Below are 23,884 nucleotides of genomic sequence, written 5' to 3' on the forward strand. Positions count from 1 at the left end.
GAAACCCCTACCACAAAGAAATTCTGAGTACGTACTCTTGGCAGTTTCCTGTCTGTGAACCTTGCTGCATTGTGGGAAATGGCTGTTTCCAACTGCCAAAAAAGCATGCAGCAGCTACATCACCTGCCAACAGTAAAAATGTCACCATGTAATAAATGTCAGAATGTAAATCAGGGATTTATAAGATTTTACAATGGGCAAACACTGACTAAATCATTTATACATAATTATTGTAAAAATTAAGCACTTTTTTTTTATTACATTATTTTCACTGGAGTTCCTCTTTAACCACTCTGCTGTGAACTTTGAGGAAACCCTGCTATACCATTTGCAGTTAGGCTTGGGACCCCCCACTATGGGAGGGTTGCGGCAATTGCAAATCACCCTCAATTTGCAAAATTGCGAAAGTATTGGAATTTCCCCACGATTCCTGGAGCGATCGTGATTTGGCTAATGTAACCACTGATGGAATTGGTCCAGGATTGTTTGCTAGTGGGACCCACCCCCATAGGGATCCACTTGTGTAGCGATTTGCTGATAGCTGGCTAGTGCTGCTAAAGCACTCCTAGGTGCTCCCAGGCCTTAGAGGGCGTTGCTGCATCCCAAATTCACCTTTATTATTGCCCTCAACCTGATCAGAGACCTGCACAAGCACACTGGTAATGTAAGGTTACAAGGGTGCATGATAGCGAGGTTTTATTGAACCCTCCAGAACTAAACTATTCCTTATTGCTCTTTTATTAATTGATTCTTTGTTTTCTTTATACAACCCTCCTCTCCAAGCTATGGACTGCTGTAAACACCTCTTATTATATATCTGAGCCTTTGTACAGATGTGGACCAGAGGAAGGAAGATTCTCCTCAACCAAAAGGCTCACCTTGAAAATGGATTTAGCACAAAGACGCCAGAGTACCAGCATCTTCTCCTTATCCCTGTGATGGGATACGGATATAATGCACATACCAGCTAGTACCCAAGGTCAGCAGGAGATCACAGCTGGGGCTGACAATAGCCTTGCCTATTCTTCATCAATGTATAATGGTTCATTCCTTATGTCTGCCAAATCTAGCATGGAAAGCTGAAGATCCTCCCCCCCCCCCCCCCCCCCCCTCCTCCCCATCCTCCACAGTGTCGGCACATTGACTGGGATTCTTCAAAGTGTGATGCCATGCATGACCTGTGGCAGTAATTGCATATTGTCCTTGCGCTGTGCGGCTGCACCATAAATACACACAGCCCAGAAGAAGTGCATCCTAGGCCTGCCGCTGCTTCCTTGGCCTGTGTGCTGTGGTATAAGGCCTCTCCCGGGATTCTGCCTGCCTCTCAATTATTTTGCCTCCTGCTTGCAGACAGCCTGTTGGCCGCTGTAGGGGGCAGGGATGCTCCTGTATGCTGTACACCTCTCAGGATGCCGATCCTGCAGTCTCCACCACTCCGGCGGATTGTCCAACCGATTGAGCAAACGTCCTCAAGTGTGCAAAACGCGTCCTTTTAATGAGCAAATGAAGTGTGGCTGAATAGCACTTTTCAGACGTCTTCACGCCGCTGTCAGGGTTCACCTCGGTGAAGAGACAGCTGATTAAAAAATCTCTCCATGTGAAAATTGGCTCGTTCCAGAGCCCGATGCGTTCAGGCACACCCGTTCCGTCGTGTCAGGGATGCAGATTTGCCAGCCCATGCTATGTGTGAAATGTCAGCACAAATTAGATTTTTCTTTTGCCGTTCTTCAAAGAGGGGGAGAAAAAAAAAGAGAGAATGTTAAACAAATTTCTCGCTTAACCTAATTACAGAAATAATGACAATAAAAAAAAAGGGAGTCTGGTCCCATTAAAAGCAGCCAAAGCCTCGATGAATGATGGGAGACTGACTTGTGGTCTGTAAATGAGGCGCTGAATAATAATTTGTCTTTTGTTTGCTTCAGGTGTGTCTGAAGTAATTTGTTCACACGCCGACTCCATCTTTGGCGGCTTTGTCAGCAGGCTTTCCTGTGACAGGGCTGCATAATAATAATAATAATAATTGCTAATGTAGGTATTTCTTTTTACTTTTGTGCTTTTTTTTCTCTCCTTTCTATTCCTGCTTGCGGCACTGCATATAAACAGTTTAGAAACTCACCCGAGGTAAAAATCAGACAATTGCTGTGCATAGCACAATAAGCAATAAACAGAAAGTCCTGTGGTATTCCCACAAGCAGGTGAGGTAGAGGAGTGGGGGAGGGGAGGGGAGATAAAAGGGAGAGAGGATGAAGCATGGGGAGTTGGTCAATTTATTTTGCCCTGATATATAGTGCGGAGGACGTATTCCACAGTGCATTATGGCAATCACTGAACCATCACTACGCTCCCTTCCCCCATAGAAAGCAGAAGGATTCATTCAGTGGAGTTTTTGCACTGTCTTGCTGGTCTGTGTACTAGAACTGTGTTCTCTGTGGAGAGCCTGGGAATTCATTCTGTGTTGGGTCCTTTTTCACATGGGCATCTGACAGGCGGTAAAGTCACATTATACTTGAGGAAATGGAGTACTGCAGTGTACCGTGTACTGTATACGTTTGGCACCTGTCCAGTTGATAAAACGCATGTCTAAAAATCAAATCAAATGATTGTCCATTTTTTTTTCCCCCAGAATTGTTTTCCCAGCTGAGCAGCATGAAAAAGTAGTGAGGTAGGGAATGAAGGGCCGGCATAACTCTGCTTACAGCATAGGAGGTGGATGAGGACGTGAGCCGATGATAGCCGGGTGCGCACCAAAATTAGCCGGGTGGAGCACCCAGGCTAAAAGAGCCTGGGGAGAACACTGTTGTCACTGAAACAATGTATGGTCAACTTGGACAAGAGTGCTCTGTGTCTTTGTGTCTTGCTTGTCCTCTGGGATTTTAACCCTCATTTAGGACATTGGTGACTAATCGGATTTTCCTGCCCAGTAGGAGGACCCATACACCATCCCATACCAGAAGGAAACCTGCACCCTTTTTTATTTTTGCTTTAGAATTGCTCTGCATATCTGACTGCAGCTGTGATGAGACTATTGGGAACAGCCATTGCTGGTCACATTCTGAGAATGCTGGTAGCTGGGGTGTAATGCTGATAATTTATCTTAAAGGACCACTATCGCGAAAAAAGTAGGCAGCTAAAATCTGACAGTCCATCTCCTCATGGGGAATTCTCAGGGTTTTCTTTGTTTTCAACAGCATTTCCTGAACAGCAGTTTAACTGCCCAAATATTAAAATACCAGCCAGCCTCCCTACTCACTTGCACACTATTTTGTCAGTTAGACTTTGCAACTGCTGTTCAGGAAATGTCGTGGAAAACCAAGAGAATCCCCCATGAGGAAATGGACTGGCCAAAAACCTGTCGGTTCTGTCAGATTTTAACTGCCTACTTTTTTCATGATATTGGTCCTTTAAATAATTTGTGTTGCTTATAACACCCAATCTTCATACTCCTTCGATGTCGGGATTTAGAAAGCATACATGGATCTGGTATTTTTAGTTGCATCTTGAAAATGGTCAAATTGAATCCTACCAAGGTGGTATTCGATTGGTCCATTTTCAAGCTGCATAATCCTGGAACGAGTTGCATCTCATTGTGCATCCCTATTCCTGGAGCTGCAGAGCAGATGTCGGTGCGCCGTGCTCCAGAGACCAGGAGGACAGGCTGGTGACGTGACTACATCCTCAACGATTGCCCTGGAAAGGATGGTATTCTAATGGTTATTAAATTACAGGATTGTGTGTGTGTGGGAGAGCTGCATTTACTTTTCCCTATCACACAGCTCTGCTCTGCTATTTGCATTATGTTTAACTGTAAGGCAATTGCTTGTGTTTTGGTCACATTTTTATTCTTGAATCCTTGTTTATGAACTTAGATTTGATGCTCTGTGGTGTATTGATTGCTGCTTTTTAGGTGGGGTGGCCTAGGAGATAATGCCAGTTTTGAGCAAATATATGAAGCTTTGAAAAATGGACCAATCAAAGCTATAGCATTTACATTTTCAAACTGCAAAAAGTTTTGTAAAAATGTGCTTGTCCTTGATCATCCCAACTTCTAAAGGCCTGTACACCCGCTTAACCAAACGTCTAGACCCGTGGTCCTCAAACTAAGGCCTGCTGGCCGAATGTTGCCCCCTGAGGCTTTTTCACTGGCCCCCCCCAAACACAAAATGTATAACTAATAGATGGGGCCCACTGCACCTCTAAATATCGATGGCCTGCATATAGAATAGCAGTGCTGGCATCACCCATCCACATACTGTAGAAGCCAGCGAGCAGTCATTTGCTGGCTTCCAATCCAATTCTGCATCAGGTGACACTGCTGTCCAATTGGACTGCTGTCACATGAGTATGCTTCACTGTCTGGTGCACAAAGACGTTCTTCAGGCGCCACATAACTGAACTGGAACTGCTGGCAGTTCTCCTCCGGGCATTACTGGAAAGGAATCAATACCTAGATTAAATGTAATGTTTTTCAACACCATTCTATGTATGTTCGGGCCCCCCAGCAGTCTGAAGTGTGTTGACTAGAGTTGGGCCGAACCTCCGATTTTTGGTTCGCGAACCGGGTTCGCGAACTTTCGCGAAAGGTTCGGTTCGCGTTAAAGTTCGCGAACCGCAATAGACTTCAATGGGGATGCGAACTTTGAAAAAAAAAAATAATTATGCTGGCCACAAAAGTGATGGAAAAGATGTTTCAAGGGGTCTAACACCTGGAGGGGGGGATGGCGGAGTGGGATACATGCCAAAAGTCCCCGGGAAAAATCTGGATTTGACGCAAAGCAGCGTTTTAAGGGCAGAAATCACATTGAATGCTAAATGACAGGCCTAAAGTGCTTTCAAACATCTTGCATGTGTATACATCAATCAGGGAGTGTAATTAAGGTACTGCTTCACACTGACACACCAAACTCATCGTGTAACGCACCGCAAACAGCTGTTTGTGTAGTGACGGCCGTGCTTTACTGGTGCGCACCATGGCGAGAGTGCAGGGACGGATCAAGACCAAGTTGCGCCTGGGGCAAGGTCAGGTTTTGGCGCCTAAAGGTCAGGTTTTGGCGCCTAAACTGCCTTTTATTTTGCTGCCTTTTTAAGAATTCAACAAACTGCGCCAGGGGCAAGATACCCGCTTGCCCCCCCCTAGATCCGTCCCTGCGAGAGCGCAGGTTTTGGTGGCTTTACAGCCCATATGGTCACCTGGCTGATGTAGCTGAATGACAGAACAGTGACTGTCCAGCTGATCAAATTTGGTCTGACCACAATGAGGCAACGACCTTATTATCGTGGGTGTGCCCCCCGAGACACGGGTTCACAGCACAGGTATGCAGTGGCGGGCCCACTGAACAGAACAGGTATGCAGTGGCGGGTTCACTAAACAGAACAGGTATACAGTGGCGGTTCACTAAACAGAACAGGTATGCAGTGGCGGGTCCACTGAACAGAACAGGTATGCAGTGGCGGGTTCACTAAACAGAACAGGTATGCAGTGGCGGGTCCACTGAACAGAACAGGTATGCAGTGGCGGGTTCACTAAACAGAACAGGTATACAGTGGCGGTTCACTAAACAGAACAGGTATGCAGTGGCGGGTCCACTGAACAGAACAGGTATGCAGTGGCGGGTTCACTAAACAGAACAGGTATGCAGTGGCGGGTCCACTGAACAGAACAGGTATGCAGTGGCGGGTTCACTAAACAGAACAGGTATACAGTGGCGGTTCACTAAACAGAACAGGTATGCAGTGGCGGGTCCACTGAACAGAACAGGTATGCAGTGGCGGGTTCACTTAACTGCACAGGTATGCGCACTGATGCGGTGGGTTCACTGAACAGAACAGGTATACAGTGGCGGGTTCACAGAACAGGTATGCAGTGGCGGTTCACTAAACAGAACAGGTATGCAGTGGCGGGTCCACTGAACAGAACAGGTATGCAGTGGCGGGTTCACTAAACAGAACAGGTATGCAGTGGCGGGTCCACTGAACAGAACAGGTATGCAGTGGCGGGTTCACTAAACAGAACAGGTATGCAGTGGCGGGTCCACTGAACAGAACAGGTATGCAGTGGCGGGTTCACTAAACAGAACAGGTATACAGTGGCGGTTCACTAAACAGAACAGGTATGCAGTGGCGGGTCCACTGAACAGAACAGGTATGCAGTGGCGGGTTCACTTAACTGCACAGGTATGCGCACTGATGCGGTGGGTTCACTGAACAGAACAGGTATGCAGTGGCGGGTTCACTAAACAGAACAGGTATACAGTGGCAGTTCACTAAACAGAACAGGTATGCAGTGGCGGGTCCACTGAACAGAACAGGTATGCAGTGGCGGGTTCACTTAACTGCACAGGTATGCGCACTGATGCGGTGGGTTCACTGAACAGAACAGGTATACAGTGGCGGGTTCACAGAACAGGTATGCAGTGGCGGGTCCACTGAACAGAACAGGTATGCAGTGGCGGGTTCACTAAACAGAACAGGTATACAGTGGCGGTTCACTAAACAGAACAAGTATGCAGTGGCGGGTCCACTGAACAGAACAGGTATGCAGTGGTGGGTTCACAGCACAGGTATGCAGTGGTGGGTTCACAGCACAGGTATGCAGTGGTGGGTTCACAGCACAGGTATGCAGTGGTGGGTTCAATGAACAGGTATACAGTGGCGGGTCCACTGAACAGAACAGGTATGCAGTGGTGGGTTCACAGCACAGGTATGCAGTGGTGGGTTCACAGCACAGGTATGCAGTGGTGGGTTCACAGAACAGGTATGCAGCCAGACAGGAACAAGCTAAGCCTAACTAATCTTTCCCTGAGAGACAGTCTGCAGCAGCTCGCCCTACTCTGACTAATGCAGGCACACGAGTGGCCGTAATGGCCGCCGCTGCCTGCCTTATATAAGGGGGGGTGGGGCTCCAGGGGCTAGTGTAGCCTAATTGGCTACACTGGGCCTGCTGACTGTGATGTAGAGGGTCAAAGTTGACCCTCCATGTGCATTATGGGGCGAACCGAACTTCCGCAAAGGTTCGCCTGCGGGACGCGAACGCGAACCACTGAAGTTCGCATGGAACCGTTCGCAGGCGAACCGTTCGGCCCAACTCTAGTGTTGACCTGGCCCTCAACCGAAAAAGTTTGGGGACCCCTGGTCTAGACGGTTGACTGATAACAGGTGGCTTGCACGATCCATCCAGTGGATCAATTCACACAACTGTTGGGCTGATATAGTGCAGTTGGCCATGTGTGTCTAACGTAGTTTGTACGACGTGCGCTTGTTTTGAATGCAACCATGGCGTGCAGTCTTTTTCGCTTGCGTGTGCAGGATGAGTTGGTTGTTCAGTTGTTTGAAGCGTGGAGATTACAAGTCTTGTAATCTGTTTGTTGTGGTGTCAGTCATGTTGTGGTATTGGCTGTGCACTTTGTTGAATGTGTGTACGTACCTTTAGTCAATTTCCAATCAAGGAAATGCAAAAAATGACGGGAGCCCAATAGTTTAATACGTTTTAGTATAAGGTCTATAAGTGGTATAATGGAAACTACTACTAAGGCGGGTTGTAGAGGGCCAATGGACTGCAAGAAGAAGGTGGAGACCATAAACCCGACTCCACTCGTGGTGTTCCAGACGGACCTGGTGGCGGGTCACTCACTTAGGAAAATCAACAGTTGTCTCCTGTGGTGTGAACCACATGCAGTCTGTCTGAACCCATCTAACAGAATATGTCGGGGGGTATATAAGCACAATATGGGTGAAAAAGGTGCCATGGTGTATATAAAATCCTTTAAAAACGAAAGGAAGGGAGGTAGCTTACCTCAAATAACAAAATCTACTAGGCTACCTATGCTAATGAGGTTTTTCCATTTGGCACTGTTATTGGCCTGAGGAAGCGGGCGCCTCTTTCACCCATATTGAGATCATTCAGATAAATGGGCTTTTATAAACTTTCACGTGGCCATTTTAAGATGCAGTAATTTATCACCTGTATAGTATATGCTTTTCTACACTTCAGAACACCTTGCATTGCAGTTGGTATTCTGTGTGCAGTTACAGTTGGTGAATGGCACAGTGACTCCACTTTGAGTCACCTCACTGGCTCTTTATTACACGTTTTAAGATACTGGTTAAGGGCCCTGTCTCTGACACAGGAGACCAGTGTTTGTATCTCTGCTCTTCCTGTTCAGTAAGCCAGATCCTATTTCAGCAGGAGACCTTGGGCAAGTCTCCCTAACACTGCTACTGCCTATAGAGCATGTCCTAGTGGTTGCATCTCTGGCGCTTTGAGTCCACCAGGAGAAAAGCGCGATATAAATGTTCTGTGTCTTGTCTATGAATTGCCCTCTGGTATCAGACACCTAAAGTCCAAGTATATGGTGTTATTGATGTTTATAGTGTTTGCACAGGAATACTTGAGCAGTTAGTATGGCTTTTATTCATTTTCACATCTCTCTCCATAGGTGCTCTATGGATGTGCATTGTCTTAAATCCTCACTGCAAGCCTGAGCAGAAGGCCAGTTGGCTGAAACAGCTGAAGAAATGGAACAGCGTGGATGTGTGTCCCTGGGAAGATGGCAACCACGGCAACGAGCTGCCCAACCTAACCAATGCCTTGCCTCAGGCTGGAAATGCCAACCAGGGTGAGAAGAATGCCGGGTGTATTTTGAGATGCAGTTGCCCTAGGCATTGTGAGCAAGTACACCCTAAATTAGTAATTATAGTACCTCTATCCTGAGGCATTGTCGAGAGTCTGTCACACACTCCTGGCAGCTCCCATATTCAAAGATGCCTCATCAAGCTGTGGGTGTGGCCAAACTTTGGCAGGTGACTACATTATATATGTATTCATGCTTCACATAATGACAGCTAATCAACCTTCAAACCAGCAGCCAACAAGCGGTAAAGATTTCACCTTATATGAGACCTTTTCTTTTCAATGTATATACTTGGAACAGCATGTTGCACACTGTTACTGTGTTGGTATTGCTCCTGTATTTAGCTTATAATGAATGTGAAAGTAAATTCTTTAAAGGGTTGAGTCATCCCAGTGACATGAGTGCTGCCATTGGAGACTAGCGGTGGAACTTTTTTCTAAGGTTTCTCACAGAAGATGCCATCACACCCGATCAATAATTACCCTTTAAAGGACAACTAATGTGAGAGGCATATGGAGGCTGCCATATTTATTTCCTTTTAAGCAATAACAGTTGCCTGGCTATCCTGCTGATCCTCTGCCTTCGATACTTTTTGCTATAAACCCTGAACAAGCATGCATCACATCAGGTGTTTCTGACATTGTCAGGTCTGACAAGATTGTCTTCATGCTTGTTCCTAGTGTTATTCACACACTACTGCAGCCAAATAGATCAGCAAGACTGCCTGGCAATTGGTATTGTGTAAAAGGAAATAAACATGGCAGTCTCCTCCCACTTCAGTTGTCTTTTAAGCCACCGGCAAGCAAAAAAAAATGCACATTTTTTTTCGACTTGCCTACAAAAAAACCTCTACAGCTCCTAGCAACTGAAAAGCAACTGAACAAAAATTACTATAAAGTAGGTAAAAAGGTTTATCAAATATTTCTCCTGAAAATAAACTCAGGAGAAGTTAATTGTAAAGGGCTGACCTCTACTACACATTATGCCATAGCTTACAGCCCTAGTTAAAGTTCATTTTAAATCACTTACCTTATATACTCATGTATAAGCCTAATTTTTCAACACAAAAAATGTGCAGAAAAGTTACCCCCTCGGCTTATATGCAAGTCAGTGGAGCAGAACAGATGGTGGAGCAGGTTTTGTTACTGGCAGAGGATCATAAGGATTATGCACAAGTGAATCTGCTCTTGCCAACTAGCTCCATGCTGTGTCCGTGTCCCCCATCCCCTGCAACATGGTGTGCAGAGTGCGCTGCTCAAGACTACCTGTGTCCCCCAACATGTGGAGTGCAAGCAACCTGTCAGCGGTGCAGTAATCGGGGATTATTTCTGTGTGGCAGTTGCCGTGTCTCATATCTATGACGTAATCTAGTGGCGTCTTGAGACACAGCTATCATCCTCGGGGCACATCTGGCTATGGGGAGAAAAGGTGTCTTGTGCTGGAGGCACATCTGGCTACTGTGCAGTAGGCTATATTGGGGAGGGGGCTTATACATGAGTCAGTCACTTTTTCCTGGTTTCTGAGGGCAAAGTGGGTACCTCGGCTTATACACATGACTGCTTATATGCGAGTATATACAGTAATAATAAATGTACTTAAAATGTCTAAAAAAAATTTTAAATGCAGCTGTTCACAGGAGGTCAGGCCCTCACCACCGACATGGTTGCTCCACTTCTCCATAGGCTGCCAGTCAGTGGTGATGTATGGCTGCAGAGAGGAGGTTCCAATGTTAGGTCCACTTTACAGGCTCTGCCTCTGACACAGAAGACCTGGGTTTGAATCTCAGCCCTTCCTTTACAGTAATCCGGCACCTATTCAGCAAGGAGTACTTGGGCAAGTACTTAGGCAAGACTCCCTAGCACTGCTACTGCCTATAGAGCGTGCCCTACGGGCTGCAGCTCTGCCATTTTGAGTCCAGCAAGAGGAAAGCGCTATATAAATGTTCTGTGTCTTTCCTATTAATCTCTTCAACGTATAGAGCTGAATTGGGGAAACAGCCTTTTTTCTCAGTAATGGTAGAGTTTCCCTTTAAATTCTGCTCTTCTGCAATATGTAATTTTTTTTTTGTGTGTTTTTCTTCCCCTCAGATTCCTCACATCGGCCTCACCGAACAGTGTTCACACGTGCCATCGAGGCATGCGACTTGCACTGGCAAGATAGCCACTTACAGCACATTATTAGCAGCGACCTTTACACCAACTACTGTTATCATGACGACACTGAAAACTCCCTCTTCGACTCTCGGGGGTGGCCCCTCTGGCATGGTAGGTTACGCAAGCTGAGAGACTTTCTGTGACTTGCTGCTTTGTTCAGCTTTGTATGGCATTATAAATGAATGAGTGCTTGTGGGTAGATGAAATACTTGGCTACAAGAGCTGATGTTGTTCTCTTTCTAAGCCTCGGAAAATCTGTATTGATGCTTGAAATGGTTGGAGCCAGACGTCACATTAATGCTTTCTGTTCGCCCTTCAGAGCATGTCCCTACTGCTTGTGCGCGGGTGGACGCGCTGAGGTCACATGGCTACCCACGGGAGGCCCTCCGACTAGCAATAGCCATTGTCAACACTCTGAGAAGGCAGCAGCAGAAGAGAATGGATGTGTTCCGACTGCAGAAGAAAGGTATGAAAGGAATGAAAAGGCCCGGGAAGGAACTTTTCTACAGAGGATGGTTATTTGTGAGGAGGTTTCACAGAAGGCAGCGTGCTGTTATCAGGGCTGCAGTTTGATAGTGGTTTAGTACTTTGCTGAGGGGAATGCATACAGTGCGCACAGCACACCTCCCAACCTCTCCTTCCATCTATGCTCCACTCCTCTGACATTACACTGATGTGAGTTCTAACCGAGCAGTGCAAATCCGATTCAAGCTGCTCCATTTGTTTTTTATGGAGCCAATCCTAAAATCAATAGCAGACAAATTATGGTAGGGTTCAGAAGCTAGTCAGAGCAGCAGACCTGTAACCATTGTACCAATATAACAGAAAGCTGATATCTAATCTAAAGTGTTTAATAGCAATGGAATCTTTTTTTTTTTTTTTTAATAGCACGTTTTTATTCACGTATTTTTCTTTTACGAAATGTCTTAATTTCCTCTAATTTGGACTAGAGTAGAGCAATGTAACCAGCACTGATATTCCCATCCGTTGGGCTTAAACAGTGTAAGCAAACTGTGGAGAATTTCATTGAATGCTTTCCTATTAGGGAGGTGCCCCTAAATTCTGTGACAGGAAATGGGAGCTACCCAATCGCCCTCCTTCCTTCTGTGAAATTAAGAGGAGAAGTCTCTTTTCCTGCCTTCTGTGACAGGAAAGAAGAGGGGACTTCTCCCCTGCCTTTTGTGACAGGAAGGGGTAGGGGGGCGGTCTCTCCCCTGCCTTCTGTGACAGGAAAGAAGAGAGGACTCCTCCCCTGCCTTCTGTGACAGGAAAGGGGGGGTGGGCAGTCTCTCTCTTGCCTTTTCAACAGGAGGGGGGGGGGGGATTATCAGTGTCTCTCCTGCTTTCTGTCACTGGAAGGGGGGGGATTTGCAGTGTCCAGTGTCCCTCCTGCCTTCTGCAACAATAAATGGGAAGGGCAGTCTCTCTCCTGCCCTCTATATCAGAAATGGGGTAGGGCAGTGTTCTTGTCGTGTGAAATAAACTGCAAGAAAGAACCAACAAGGCTTGGATCGTGAAAAGGTAGACGTTAGCTCGATTTTCATTAGACGTGAAAGTTTGTATATCAAGCATTCTGTCTTACTGAGGCTTAAGCTGGCCACTAACGGTCCAATTTCGAGCGAAAAATCGTTCAAGCGATCAGAAATTCTGATTGGACGAAAAATCGTTCACTACACCATCAACTAACCAATCATTGCTTCCTATCTATCACGACCACCAAGAAAATCCAAATTTTCGTTCGACGAAAATTCATTCGGGCGACATTTTTTTCACTCGTTCATAATCGATTGTGTCCACCAATGGAGATTATTTACAACCAATCCGATCAGAATTTCTGATCGCTCTAACGATTTTTCGATAGAAATTGGACCGTTAGTGGCCAGCTTTAGTCTTCAAGAGACTCTGTAACATCAAAAAGATCCCCTGGGGGGTACTCGCCTCGGGTGGGGAAAGCCTCCCGATCCTAATGAGGCTTCCCACGCCGTCCTCTGTCCCACGGGGGTCTCGCTGCAGCCCTCCGAACAGCCGGCGACAGACCCGACTGTCAGTTCAATGTTTACCTTTGCAGGCTCCAGCGGGGGCGCTGTGGCTGCTTTCGGCTCGGAACTAGACATAAATACCAGATCTCCGTCGGGTCCGCTCTACTGCTCAGGCGCCGTAGACTTGCGCCTGTGCAGTAGAGCAGACCCGACGACGATCGGGTATTTCCGCCTACTTCAGAGCCGACAGCCACCAGAGCGCCTGCGCAGGAGCCGGGAAGGTAAATATTTACGTCGCCGCTGTATGGAGGGCTGCAGCGAGACCACGAGGGACGGAGGACGGCGTGGGAAGCCTCATTAGGATCCTGAGGCTTCCCCTACCCGAGGTGAGTACTCCCCAGGGGACATTTTGATGTTACAGTTCCTCTTTCAGAGTTCCTGCGATTGGGTATTTTCTGTTATATGCAGGTTCTGTTCTCCAGACCTGTGACCGGTTTGCTTTAAATGGAGGAAAGTGAGGTCAGAGTCTTGGCACTGTGGCATGGCAGGTGTGTTAATCACGAGATCACATTAATAGCATTAGATATTTTGGCAGGTGAATGATACACATAAAGGTATTTTAGCTGTTTATTTAGCTGTTTGCCTGGAGCTGAGCTTTAATTTCTTGTTTTTGTTGAGCCTTTATAGGCATTTGTTCCAGCAGCTCCTTCACACAGCCGGCCCGGCTACGTCAAAGCTGAGCAGCACTGAGCCAGAGAGACACTCCACAGTCTCTTCATCCCTCTACCAGCTTTTGTAATGGAGCACTGAGTGGGGGTGGAGACGGCCTTTTTCAGCATGCTGTCTACTGGACTACACAGTGACCCATTTCCCTATTGGAAAAATGACAATGATTACCAATTCCTTTTCTCATTCTGGCTGCCTTGAAAAAGCATGAGATTTAAAGAGACTCTGTAATGAAGTTCCCCTGGGGGGGGGGTACTCACCTCGGTAGCTGGAAGCCTCTGGATCCTATCGAGGCTCCCCCGTCCTCCTGTGTCCCACAGCGGTCTCGCTACAGCCCACTGAATGCACAGCTGACAATTTGTCAGGCTGTGCAATATTTACCTTTCCCTGTTCCAGAGGGGGCGCTGTTGCGGCTTTCCACTCGGAAATGGGCGGAAATAGCCAATCTCAGTCGGGTCCGCTCTACTGTGCAGGAGACTTGCGCCTGCTCAGTAGAGCGGACCCGACTGTGATTGGCTGTTTATGACAGAGAGCCGATACTGCACCTGCGCTGGAGCCGGGAAGATAAATATTTACGTGGCCGTTGTTTGGAGGGGCAGCGAATGGGACACAGGAGGACAAGGGAAGCCTCATTAGAATCCAGAGGCTTCCCCCTGCCAAGGTGAGTACCCCCAGGGGAATTTTTTATAGCTACAGATCCTCTTTAGTGGACTTATTCTGTGAAAACTGCCATTGCCGACCTGTTGGTAAAAACTGCTTAGCAGCTGTGTTGACCCTCTGCCTTTAAAGGGAACCTGAAGCGAGTGGGATATGGAGAGTGCCATATTTATTTCCTTTTAAACAATACCAGTTGCAAGGCTTTCCTGCTGATCATTCCGACATCAGTGGTTTATGAATCACATCAGGAACAAGCAGGCAGCTAATCTTGTCAGATTTTTGTCAGAAACGCCTGATCTGCTGCATGCTTGTTTGGGGGTCTATGGCTTAAAGTATTGGAGGCAGCGGATCAGCAGGACAAAAAGGCAATTAGTATTGCTTAAAATAAAACAAATATCGCTGCTTCCATGCTCCTCTCACTTCATGTTCCCTTTAAAGTGTTGGTGCACTTATACCAGATTGTGCTAAAGGTCATTATTATGCTGTTGCTTATCTTTTAGAGCAGAGAGGAAGTTCTGAGTTCAGGCCTCCTTTTAACAATAATTCAATATATGCTCACGACTGCCTTTTTACCCTATCTTGGGATTCTGTCATACTGTGTACACAAATAAATAACTCTAGGTTATGTAAGGATCTCATACTCTTATGCTAAATTTGTGATAAGTAGCCCAAACCCCAAATTTAGAACCAGAGGGAAGGGAAGAATCATGATGGAAGCAGAGCAGGGATCAGCACATGCTACGTCTGGTTTACTATCCATACAAGCACAGTGTTGGACTGCAAAGCAGTCGCACTGTATTGCTGCTTGCCTTAGGTTAGGTTACAGTGATTGCTCTGTGCCAGTGAATCAGTTTCCAGGCAGATTCTCTGGCTTCCTCAATGTAATGCATTAAAACCACTGTATGCTGAGCATGCATTCAGCAGCGCATTCGCTGCAATTGTGTTGCCATTTTACTAGCACCACGTCTGGCAGGCGACTGATGCCTGTTACCTAGTCTTAAAACCAGCCTCTGCTTCAATAAAGAGGCTGACTTATGGATGGGTGAGGGACATTGCTAGTATCACTAATGTAATCTCATAGCTGCTGCTGACTGCTTTCTGCATATACTCATTTTCCAAAAACATGCACTTGAAGGACAACTAAAGTAAAAGGGATATGGAGGCTACCATACCGATCTCCTTTTAAGCAATACCTGGCAGTCCTGCTGAGCCTCTAATACTTTTAGCCATAGAAACTAAACAGTCATGCAGCAGATCAGATGTTTCTGATGTTATTGTCAAGATTAGCTGCATGCTTGTTTCTTGTGTGATTCGGACACGCTGCTGTCTAGTATTTATTTTTTAGTATTATAAATATGGCAGCCTCGATATTCTTCTCACTTCAGTTTTCCTCTAAGAAATGTGGAGGCTGCAAAGGTTGCCCTTAGTGACTGTTGTATCGTGTGGCGCAGATTCATTTTCTTCTGGACTTGAGGCCTCTGCACAGACTAGAAAATACTGGCCAGATTGAGCTTTGCACAACTGACTGTCTGTACCCAGCATTGATTTATTCTCCCTGGAATACTGTAGTCCTGCTTAGCTGAACTAATGCTGATCCCAGCATCCATTGCTGCTGTCATCTAGATTTCTCAAGGATGTGTTCAGCAGGTGCCTGGAAGTGGCTCCAGGACAACCATGCTGAAGGCACCAGTGTCTTGCTGCATGCTACATCGTGCTGCTGAGGTTTGGGCAGGCCTGTTTCTGAATCCAGTACACCCTCTTCTGCACATGTGAATGTCCACTAAGGGTAACAATCACTTGGTGTGGCTTTGTGAGATTGTATTGCTTTGGTATGGCCCAGCTATAGGATGAAAGCCTAGTTGCATACTAAGGGTAACAATCACTTGGTGTGGCTTTCTGAACTCTTATTGCTTTGGTATTGCCCAGCTATAGGATGAAAGCTTAGTTGCGTACTAAGGGTAACAATCACTTGATGTGGCTTTGTGAGCTCGTATTGCCTTGGTATGGCCCAGCTATAGGATGAAAGCCTAGTTGTGTACTCAGCGTAACAATGACTTGGTTTGGCTTTGTGAGCTCGTATTGCTTTTGTATTACCCAGCTATAGGATGAAAGCCTACTTGCATACTAAGGGTAACAATCACTTGGTGTGGCATTCTGAACACTTATTGCTTTGCTATAGGATGAAAGCCTACTTGCATACTAAGGGTAACAATCACTTGGTGTGGCTTTCTGAACTCTTATTGCTTTGGTATTGCCCAGCTATAGGATGAAAGCTTAGTTGCGTACTAAGGGTAACAATCACTTGATGTGGCTTTGTGAGCTCGTATTGCCTTGGTATGGCCCAGCTATAGGATGAAAGCCTAGTTGTGTACTCAGTGTAACAATGACTTGGTTTGGCTTTGTGAGCTCGTATGGCCCAGCTATAGGATGAAAGCCTAGTTGTGTACTCAGTGTAACAATGACTTGGTTTATCTTTGTGAGCTCGTATTGCCTTGGTATGGCCCAGCTATAGGATGAAAGCCTAGTTGTGTACTCAGTGTAACAATGACTTGGTTTGGCTTTGTGAGCTCGTATTGCCTTGGTATGGCCCAGCTATAGGATGAAAGCCTAGTTGTGTACTCAGTGTAACAATGACTTGGTTTGGCTTTGTGAGCTCGTATTGCCTTGGTATGGCCCAGCTATAGGATGAAATAGTTGCGTACTAAGGGTAACAATCACTTGATGTGGCTTTGTGAGCTCGTATTGCCTTGGTATGGCCCAGCTATAGGATGAAAGCCTAGTTGTGCATTGATCATCAGATCGAAGAAGCTGTGTGGAGCCACAAGCCCTGACAGGGTTAATTGCTTCCTATGGAAAAGCTGCAAATTCAGTTGCTTGAAGATGAATGTAGCTCACTGAAGATCATATAAATAATACAGATCACGGCTCTGGAAATATTTCTTCCTTTTGACTCTCAGCCACACGAGCCGCTTTGAACGCTACAAAATGTGCTCTCTGTGTGTCCACTTCAAACAGAGGAAGGAAAAGCCTTAAGAGGCGCACACACAGCCTAATATTTCCTTAACCATCCCTGCCTCCTTCAAATGCCATAAAGCGGCACCATCACGAGCTCTTATTAATCCAATAAATATTCAGATGCACCAGGAAGTTATGTTTAATTTATGTCCAGCAATAATGGCCTAAAACGTTTTACATTTGCTGGACTGGAGCCAGTATTACTGCATCAGGCTATTTTATCATCTATACGTGTAATTCAGCATGGACCTGTATAAATAGGATGACCTGAGATTTCATAGATTAGTAAATGCATAAATAGGTGTCTGTGTGTAGCAGTGGCAGTTTGATACATAAGAGTTGATTTTAAAGGAACTTTATCTGCTCATATTATGCCGGTGTTAAGGTGCCCATACATCAGGCAATGTATGAGCAGATCGACCAGGTGACAGATTTCTCTCTTATCCAATCTGAGAAGAGAGAGATCTGTTACCTGCCTTTAAATCACAGATCGATTTCTGATAGAATTCAGTAAAATGTCCCCCCTTGGTGCTCCATGCTCCCTAAAATCTCACCTGTCCACTGTAGTGATTCCTAGCAGTCACCAATGACTCCACCTTTGTCGCGAGTGCCTGTTGCGTGTGGCACCAGGCCAGCGCATATGTCGTCACACTTGTGCTGGCCTGGTGTCACATGGTGTAGTCAATCGCAGTAAAGGCGGAGAAGGCTAGGCATTGTGCTGGCAGACTGGTGAGATATTAAGTACACTGCACACGGACATGGGTGGCCATTTTACAACAGCAGGGGGACAACACTGACTGGCAGTCCATCATTTGTCACAATATCGAACGCATTGCACCCAGTTGAGCACTTGCAACCGAGATGTCCTACCGATATCATCCTGAAATCTATTGAATCATCACTCGGGATTAGTTTACAAAGTTGCTAGGTGTATGGCCACCTTTATATTGAAAGCCCAATTTTTTTTAACCACCACTATACCCCTCTTCCTTTCCCAAAAAACTTAAAGGGCAACTGAAGCAAGAGGGATATGAAGGCTGTCCTATTTTATTTCCTTTTAAGCAATACCAGTTGCCTGACTATCCTGCTAATCCTCTACCTAATACTTTCAGTCATAAACCCTGAACAAGCATGCAGCAGATCAGCTGTTTCTGACATCAGATCTGAAAGATTGGCTTCATGCTTGTTTCGGTCATTATTCAGACACTACTGCATCCTAATAGACTAGCAGGACTGCTAGGCAACTGGTATTGTATAAAAGGAAAAAAAATATGGCACCCTCCATATATTTCTTAATTCACTTGTCCTTTAAAGCCAAGTGCACACATGCGGTGATGCTTGCCCATCGGTGATAGGGAAACGATCCCTTGGGCAACAAATCAGGGACATTGCTGTATAGACGCATCGCACCCTATACTATATGTACTGCGGTTGGCATGCCTGTAATTTACAGCTTACCTGAAGTGGCAAATGACCTGGTGAGATAAACATGGGTACAGATAGTACCAAGTCCAGTCAGAACTTGTTCAGTGATTGCCCATTGAAAAATCTTTCCTCTCTCTGCTTTACATTTTAAAATGCATCACAGGATGTGACCTCTTTAGTGCAGGCAACCTGCATAGCTGAAGAATGGTTGGGTGTCCTGTGCTAGAAAAGAGAAATACACCTAGTCTCCCAGAGTCCACTGGGAGAAGGGTGCATAGCTAATCAGTCTAGGTTTGACACCACTGGGAGGGCAGAGCTGCACACAAATATACAGCAATAGATATACAGTGTTCTCCCCAGTAATTTTTTTCCAACCGGGTGGCATGAAAATGTAGCTGGGTGGGGCACAATGGGGTAATGAAGGGCTGGCACAACTCTGCTTACATCATAGGAGGAGGAGAGCCAATCACAGCCGGGTGCTCACCAAAATTAGCTGGGTGGAGCGCCCAGCTAAAAGTGCCTGGGAGAACACTGGATATAGGAAGTGTTTCTGATGCTGAAACCAGGAATATTAACATGGACAATTATAAAAGTGGATATCATGATCTATTTACTGCATTCTATTGTCTGTCATTACAGTTCCTCCTTAATCTTATTTTATTTTTTTTCTCGCTCCAGAGCTGCTTCATAAAGGCTTGACCTCCATCACCAACCTAGAGGGCTGGGTGGGACACCCCTTGGATCCTATCGGTACTCTATTTAGTAGCCTTATGGAGGCCTGCAAGGCGGATGATGATGGCTTCCACGGGTTTTCAGACTTCTCAGGTAAGCTAATAGATCCAGAACCATTGATAATGGCAGCTGACAGGGAACCAGCCAGTCCTAGAGCTCCTCTGTCACGCCACAAATGGCTGTCTAAAAGCATTCATTATGGACAAAGATTTTACTTCACACAATCCACGTTTGTTGGGAATTTGTTTTGACTGGCTTAATAAGCCCAGGCGTGTGGTAGAATTCTCTGTGTGACAGGAATAACGGGGCCAGTGTGCTTTTCCTGAAGTGGGCACTCCATGACTCGAGCTTTGCTGCCAAATAGCAGACACACCAGCCAGTTGTTACCTTTCAACAAAGGCAAATGCGGTCAATCTGTTAATACTTCATAACTGAGCTCCGTTTCATTGGAATAATTGTGACACAAATGAGTGTCATTCTGAGCGCGCCGAGGAGGCCATGCCATGATTTCAATAAATGATTCAGGGTACCCACTGATAGTAATGAATGATTGATGGCATTCCAGCTGCAGCTTTTATTAACGTCTAAGTAGGTAATATGGAGATTTGTCATGCGGCATTGTGTGAGGTGTTTAGTTCTGCACACCGCCGACTCGCCACCAGGAAATTAAATTCTCCCGTTCTTTGATTCCGGGATGCTGTTAAAGTCGTTTGAAAATGAAAAATATATAAATCATGCAGACAATTGCCACAGTTTATTGAATATTGCTTTTTTTATGTTCAGTTTTTATTTTTTATCTATCAGGCTGCACAGGCAGCCATTTTGATTCAAGCTATAGCTTTAACAAATTATTTTAGCTTTTTAAGCTTTGTAGATGCACTAAATTGATCTCGGGCAAAGCTGACATTCAGCTGTGGCGCCCGCTATTTTTATATTTATAGTTTCTTAAAGGGAAGGTTCAAGCAAAATAAAAAAATGAGTTTCACTTACCGGGGGCTTTTACTAGCCCCATGCAGCCATCCTGTGCCCTCGTAGTCTCTCACTGCTGCTCCAGTCCCCCGCTGGCAGCTTCCTGACCTCGGAGGTCGGCAGGTTGCATTGCGTACATTTTTACGCATTCCCGATAGTGCAGGAACATTAACGCATACATTTTTACGCGTTACTGGTTCAATGCGTACATTTTTACGCATTGAACCAGTAATGCGTAAAAATGTATGTATTATGGTTCCTGTACTAGCGGGAATGCGTAAAAATGTACGCAATGCGTCCCGCCGACCTCCGAGGTTGGCAAGCTGCCAGCTGGGGACTGGAGCAACAGTGAGTGACTACGAGGGCACAGGATGGCTGCATGGGGCTGGTAGAAGCCCCCGGTAAGTGAAACTCATTTTTTTATTTTGCTTGGACATTCCCTTTAATAATTTTCATATTATAGCTGCAGTTTCTGTAGTGGGTAGACTCATCACCTGCTATTTTATTGCAGGGTTTTGGCGCCCAAATTTACTGTTATATATATTAGCAATGCTTTAAATGATTGCCTATGGTGGCATCCAAATTTATTGGTGCACACGGAGCTTAAATTTACACAACCTCTCACAGCAGCTCTTGTCACCTCAGAAGACAAATCTGAGGTAGCACCAGTACTGCTGTGAGAGCGGCACAGTTAGGGAGAGGCCACACTTGTGTTCAGAAAAAAAAACGCTTTTCCCTGTGGACAATTTTTTTGCATCCTTTGCACGTTTTTGTGTGCCTATCGTACGCCCATTGTGATTTAATGCGGCAGGGAATCCGTTTTTATGTGTGCAAATTGCAGGCAGAAAACATACGCTGTTCAGGCAATTTGTATCGGGGGTTGTTTGTAAATCGGGGAGTATCTGTAGTTGACTTTTCTGCACATCCCTAATAGAATCTTTTGGTTTTTATTGCTGTCCAAATTCCTGTTGGGAAATTTTACCTTTAACTATAAATAGAGGTACGGGATATCGCCCAAATAGGCTCGTCTCACCCATAAAATGTCAAAATATCAAAGTAAAAGTATGGGGAGCACAGAGCTGGTGTAAAAATATGTAATTTATTGAAAATTCATGAATCTAATACAAGGCCTATAGACAAACCGAAGACAGACGTGAATACATATACCCTCCCATAAAAACACTACTGGTGCAAGCTGGCATCTGGGGTGTGACCGCATAGAACTGAAGGTGCACTCCTATTAAGTCCAAATGCATGCATGTGATTTTTCTTCAGGCCCAGAGTAGTACTTGCATCCAGATCAACACAGAAGTAGTCAGGTAGAATACTGCACATCAACCCATGTGTGTGTATGTATATATATATATATATATATATATATATATATATATATGGATGTATGTATGTATGTATGTATATATATATATATATATATATATATATATATATATATATATATATATATATATATATATATATATATATGTATATATATATATGTATATATATATATGTATATATATATATATATGTATATATATATATATATGTATATATATAGATAGATAGATAGATAGATATCACCTTGCCTGCAATCTGGCCCTCAAGTCTCCCGCCTCCCTCTCAGAATCAGTAACAGTACTGCAGTTCCTGCGTAATCGCTGGAATTGCCCCGTGGGCACAGCCCATTTTTGGGCAGGGAGATGTGAGCTCTGTGCGGACAGGAAGGGTATTGCCAGCCGTAGGCTTCCTGTATGTGCAAGTTACCAGAGAAGTTCCCTTTTTCCTTATAATCCGATCCAAAAAGGAAATTTTACCTTTACACAGGAAGTGAGGGAAATAACATCAGCAAGGACCCAGTTCTCACTCAATGTTTGTTTTTTTGTTTATTTTTTATCACTAAGGTTAGCTTTAAATTACAGCTGATTTAATGTCATCTTTAATCCATTAGTTGAGTGTGTTGAGCAGGATTACTTCAGCCATTTCCACAGCTGGATATGTATTCTGGTTTGTGTCTTCTGATTGGATGCCTGAGGGATAGCTTCACATGAACAAACAGCTCTCCGGTGCTTTGCCCAGGAACTTTTGATCTCGCTTTTAGTCCAGGCGCTGCCTCCAGAGAGGACTGTGTAGGAGTTTTTTAGTGCTCTGTAGTGCATGGAAAAAATGCTTTCATGGTTCAGAATAGCTAAAGGATAAATTGTTGGGTGGCCGGGAACGTCCAGGCCTCTGCTCTCCAGCCTTTTATATCACTGTGTGGGGAAATGTCGTATAGAATAGGCAGTGCTTGAAACGTCAGCCCGCTTGTAGACCTCTTTAGAATGGAGATGAGATTTTGGTGGTCTTGGAGAAAGTTACAGAAAATAAAGTTGCTCTGATCAGCAGAAGATGGGACTTTACGGTGTCCCCAGGAAGGGACTCTGCTTTTCATGCCATTTTTTTATGAAGATAAATGGCCAGATCCAGATCACTTTTTCTCCTAGGAGATTTTTTATTTTTTTTATAAATAACTTTTGTACTTTGCAATCGAAAGTACCACAAGTAGAGCAGTATCACATTACAAGCGAGAATCCCATACCAATATCCTTACCCTCCAGACTCAAATTCCCGTTAGAGCAAGCATACACTTCTATTTCTTCATGACGCTATGAGGTCAGCTGCCTTCTTTGACATTAAAACTTGCAAACCTGTTTGAGGAGGACACCTAAATTTGACAAGGCTTTCCTGAGAGAAACTACCTTTACACTTAAACAGTGTATAGCTTTTCGATGGATGTCTCCAATATGTCCCACGTTAGGTGACTGGAAATCCAAGGTTAAAAACCTTCTCCCTTTCAAAAAGCACGTTTACCAGCAGAGGGGCTGCCCCTAAGTTTAACGAAATATAGGACCGCTGGCTTAACAATGACAACTCTTGGTATTTATTGGTGATGATATATAGATAGATAGAGAGATAAAGATATAGAGATATACAGGGAGTGCAGAATTATTAGGCAAATGAGTATTTTGACCACATCATCCTCTTTATGCATGTTGTCTTACTCCAAGCTGTATAGGCTCGAAAGCCTACTACCAATTAAGCATATTAGGTGATGTGCATCTCTGTAATGAGAAGGGGTGTGGTCTAATGACATCAACACCCTATATCAGGTGTGCATAATTATTAGGCAACTTCCTTTCCTTTCGCAAAATGGATCAAAAGAAGGACTTGACAGGCTCAGAAAAATAAAAAAACTTTTGAAATATCTTGCAGAGGGATGCAGCACTCTTAAAATTGCAAAGCTTCTGAAGCGTGATCATCGAACAATTAAGCGTTTCATTCAAAATAGTCAACAGGGTCGCAAAAAGCGTGTGGAAAAACCAAGGCGCAAAATAACTGCCCATGAACTGAGAAAAGTCAAGCGTGCAGCTGCCAAGATGCCACTTGCCACCAGTTTGGCCATATTTCAGAGCTGCAACATCACTGGAGTGCCCAAAAGCACAAGGTGTGCAACACTCAGAGACATTGCCAAGGTAAGAAAGGCCACCACTGAACAAGACACACAAGCTGAAACGTCAAGACTGGGCCAAGAAATATCTCAAGACTGATTTTTCTAAGGTTT

The 23,884-nt window shown here is 45.0% G+C and overlaps 1 protein-coding gene across 1 annotated transcript in view; it reads left to right on the forward strand.

Moving 5' to 3' along the window:
• Positions 1-23,884, forward strand: part of ZSWIM6 (zinc finger SWIM-type containing 6) — a 200,836-nt gene that overhangs the window by 151,779 nt on the left and 25,173 nt on the right. Inside the window, exons 5-8 of the mRNA XM_068249615.1 lie at positions 8,433-8,612; positions 10,715-10,891; positions 11,100-11,246; positions 19,261-19,407. Of these exons, the coding sequence (XP_068105716.1) occupies positions 8,433-8,612; positions 10,715-10,891; positions 11,100-11,246; positions 19,261-19,407 (651 nt within the window). The remainder of the gene's footprint in view (positions 1-8,432; positions 8,613-10,714; positions 10,892-11,099; positions 11,247-19,260; positions 19,408-23,884) is intronic.

Source organism: Hyperolius riggenbachi, chromosome 1 (genome assembly GCF_040937935.1).
Source record: "Hyperolius riggenbachi isolate aHypRig1 chromosome 1, aHypRig1.pri, whole genome shotgun sequence".
Classification (NCBI taxonomy): domain Eukaryota; kingdom Metazoa; phylum Chordata; class Amphibia; order Anura; family Hyperoliidae; genus Hyperolius; species Hyperolius riggenbachi.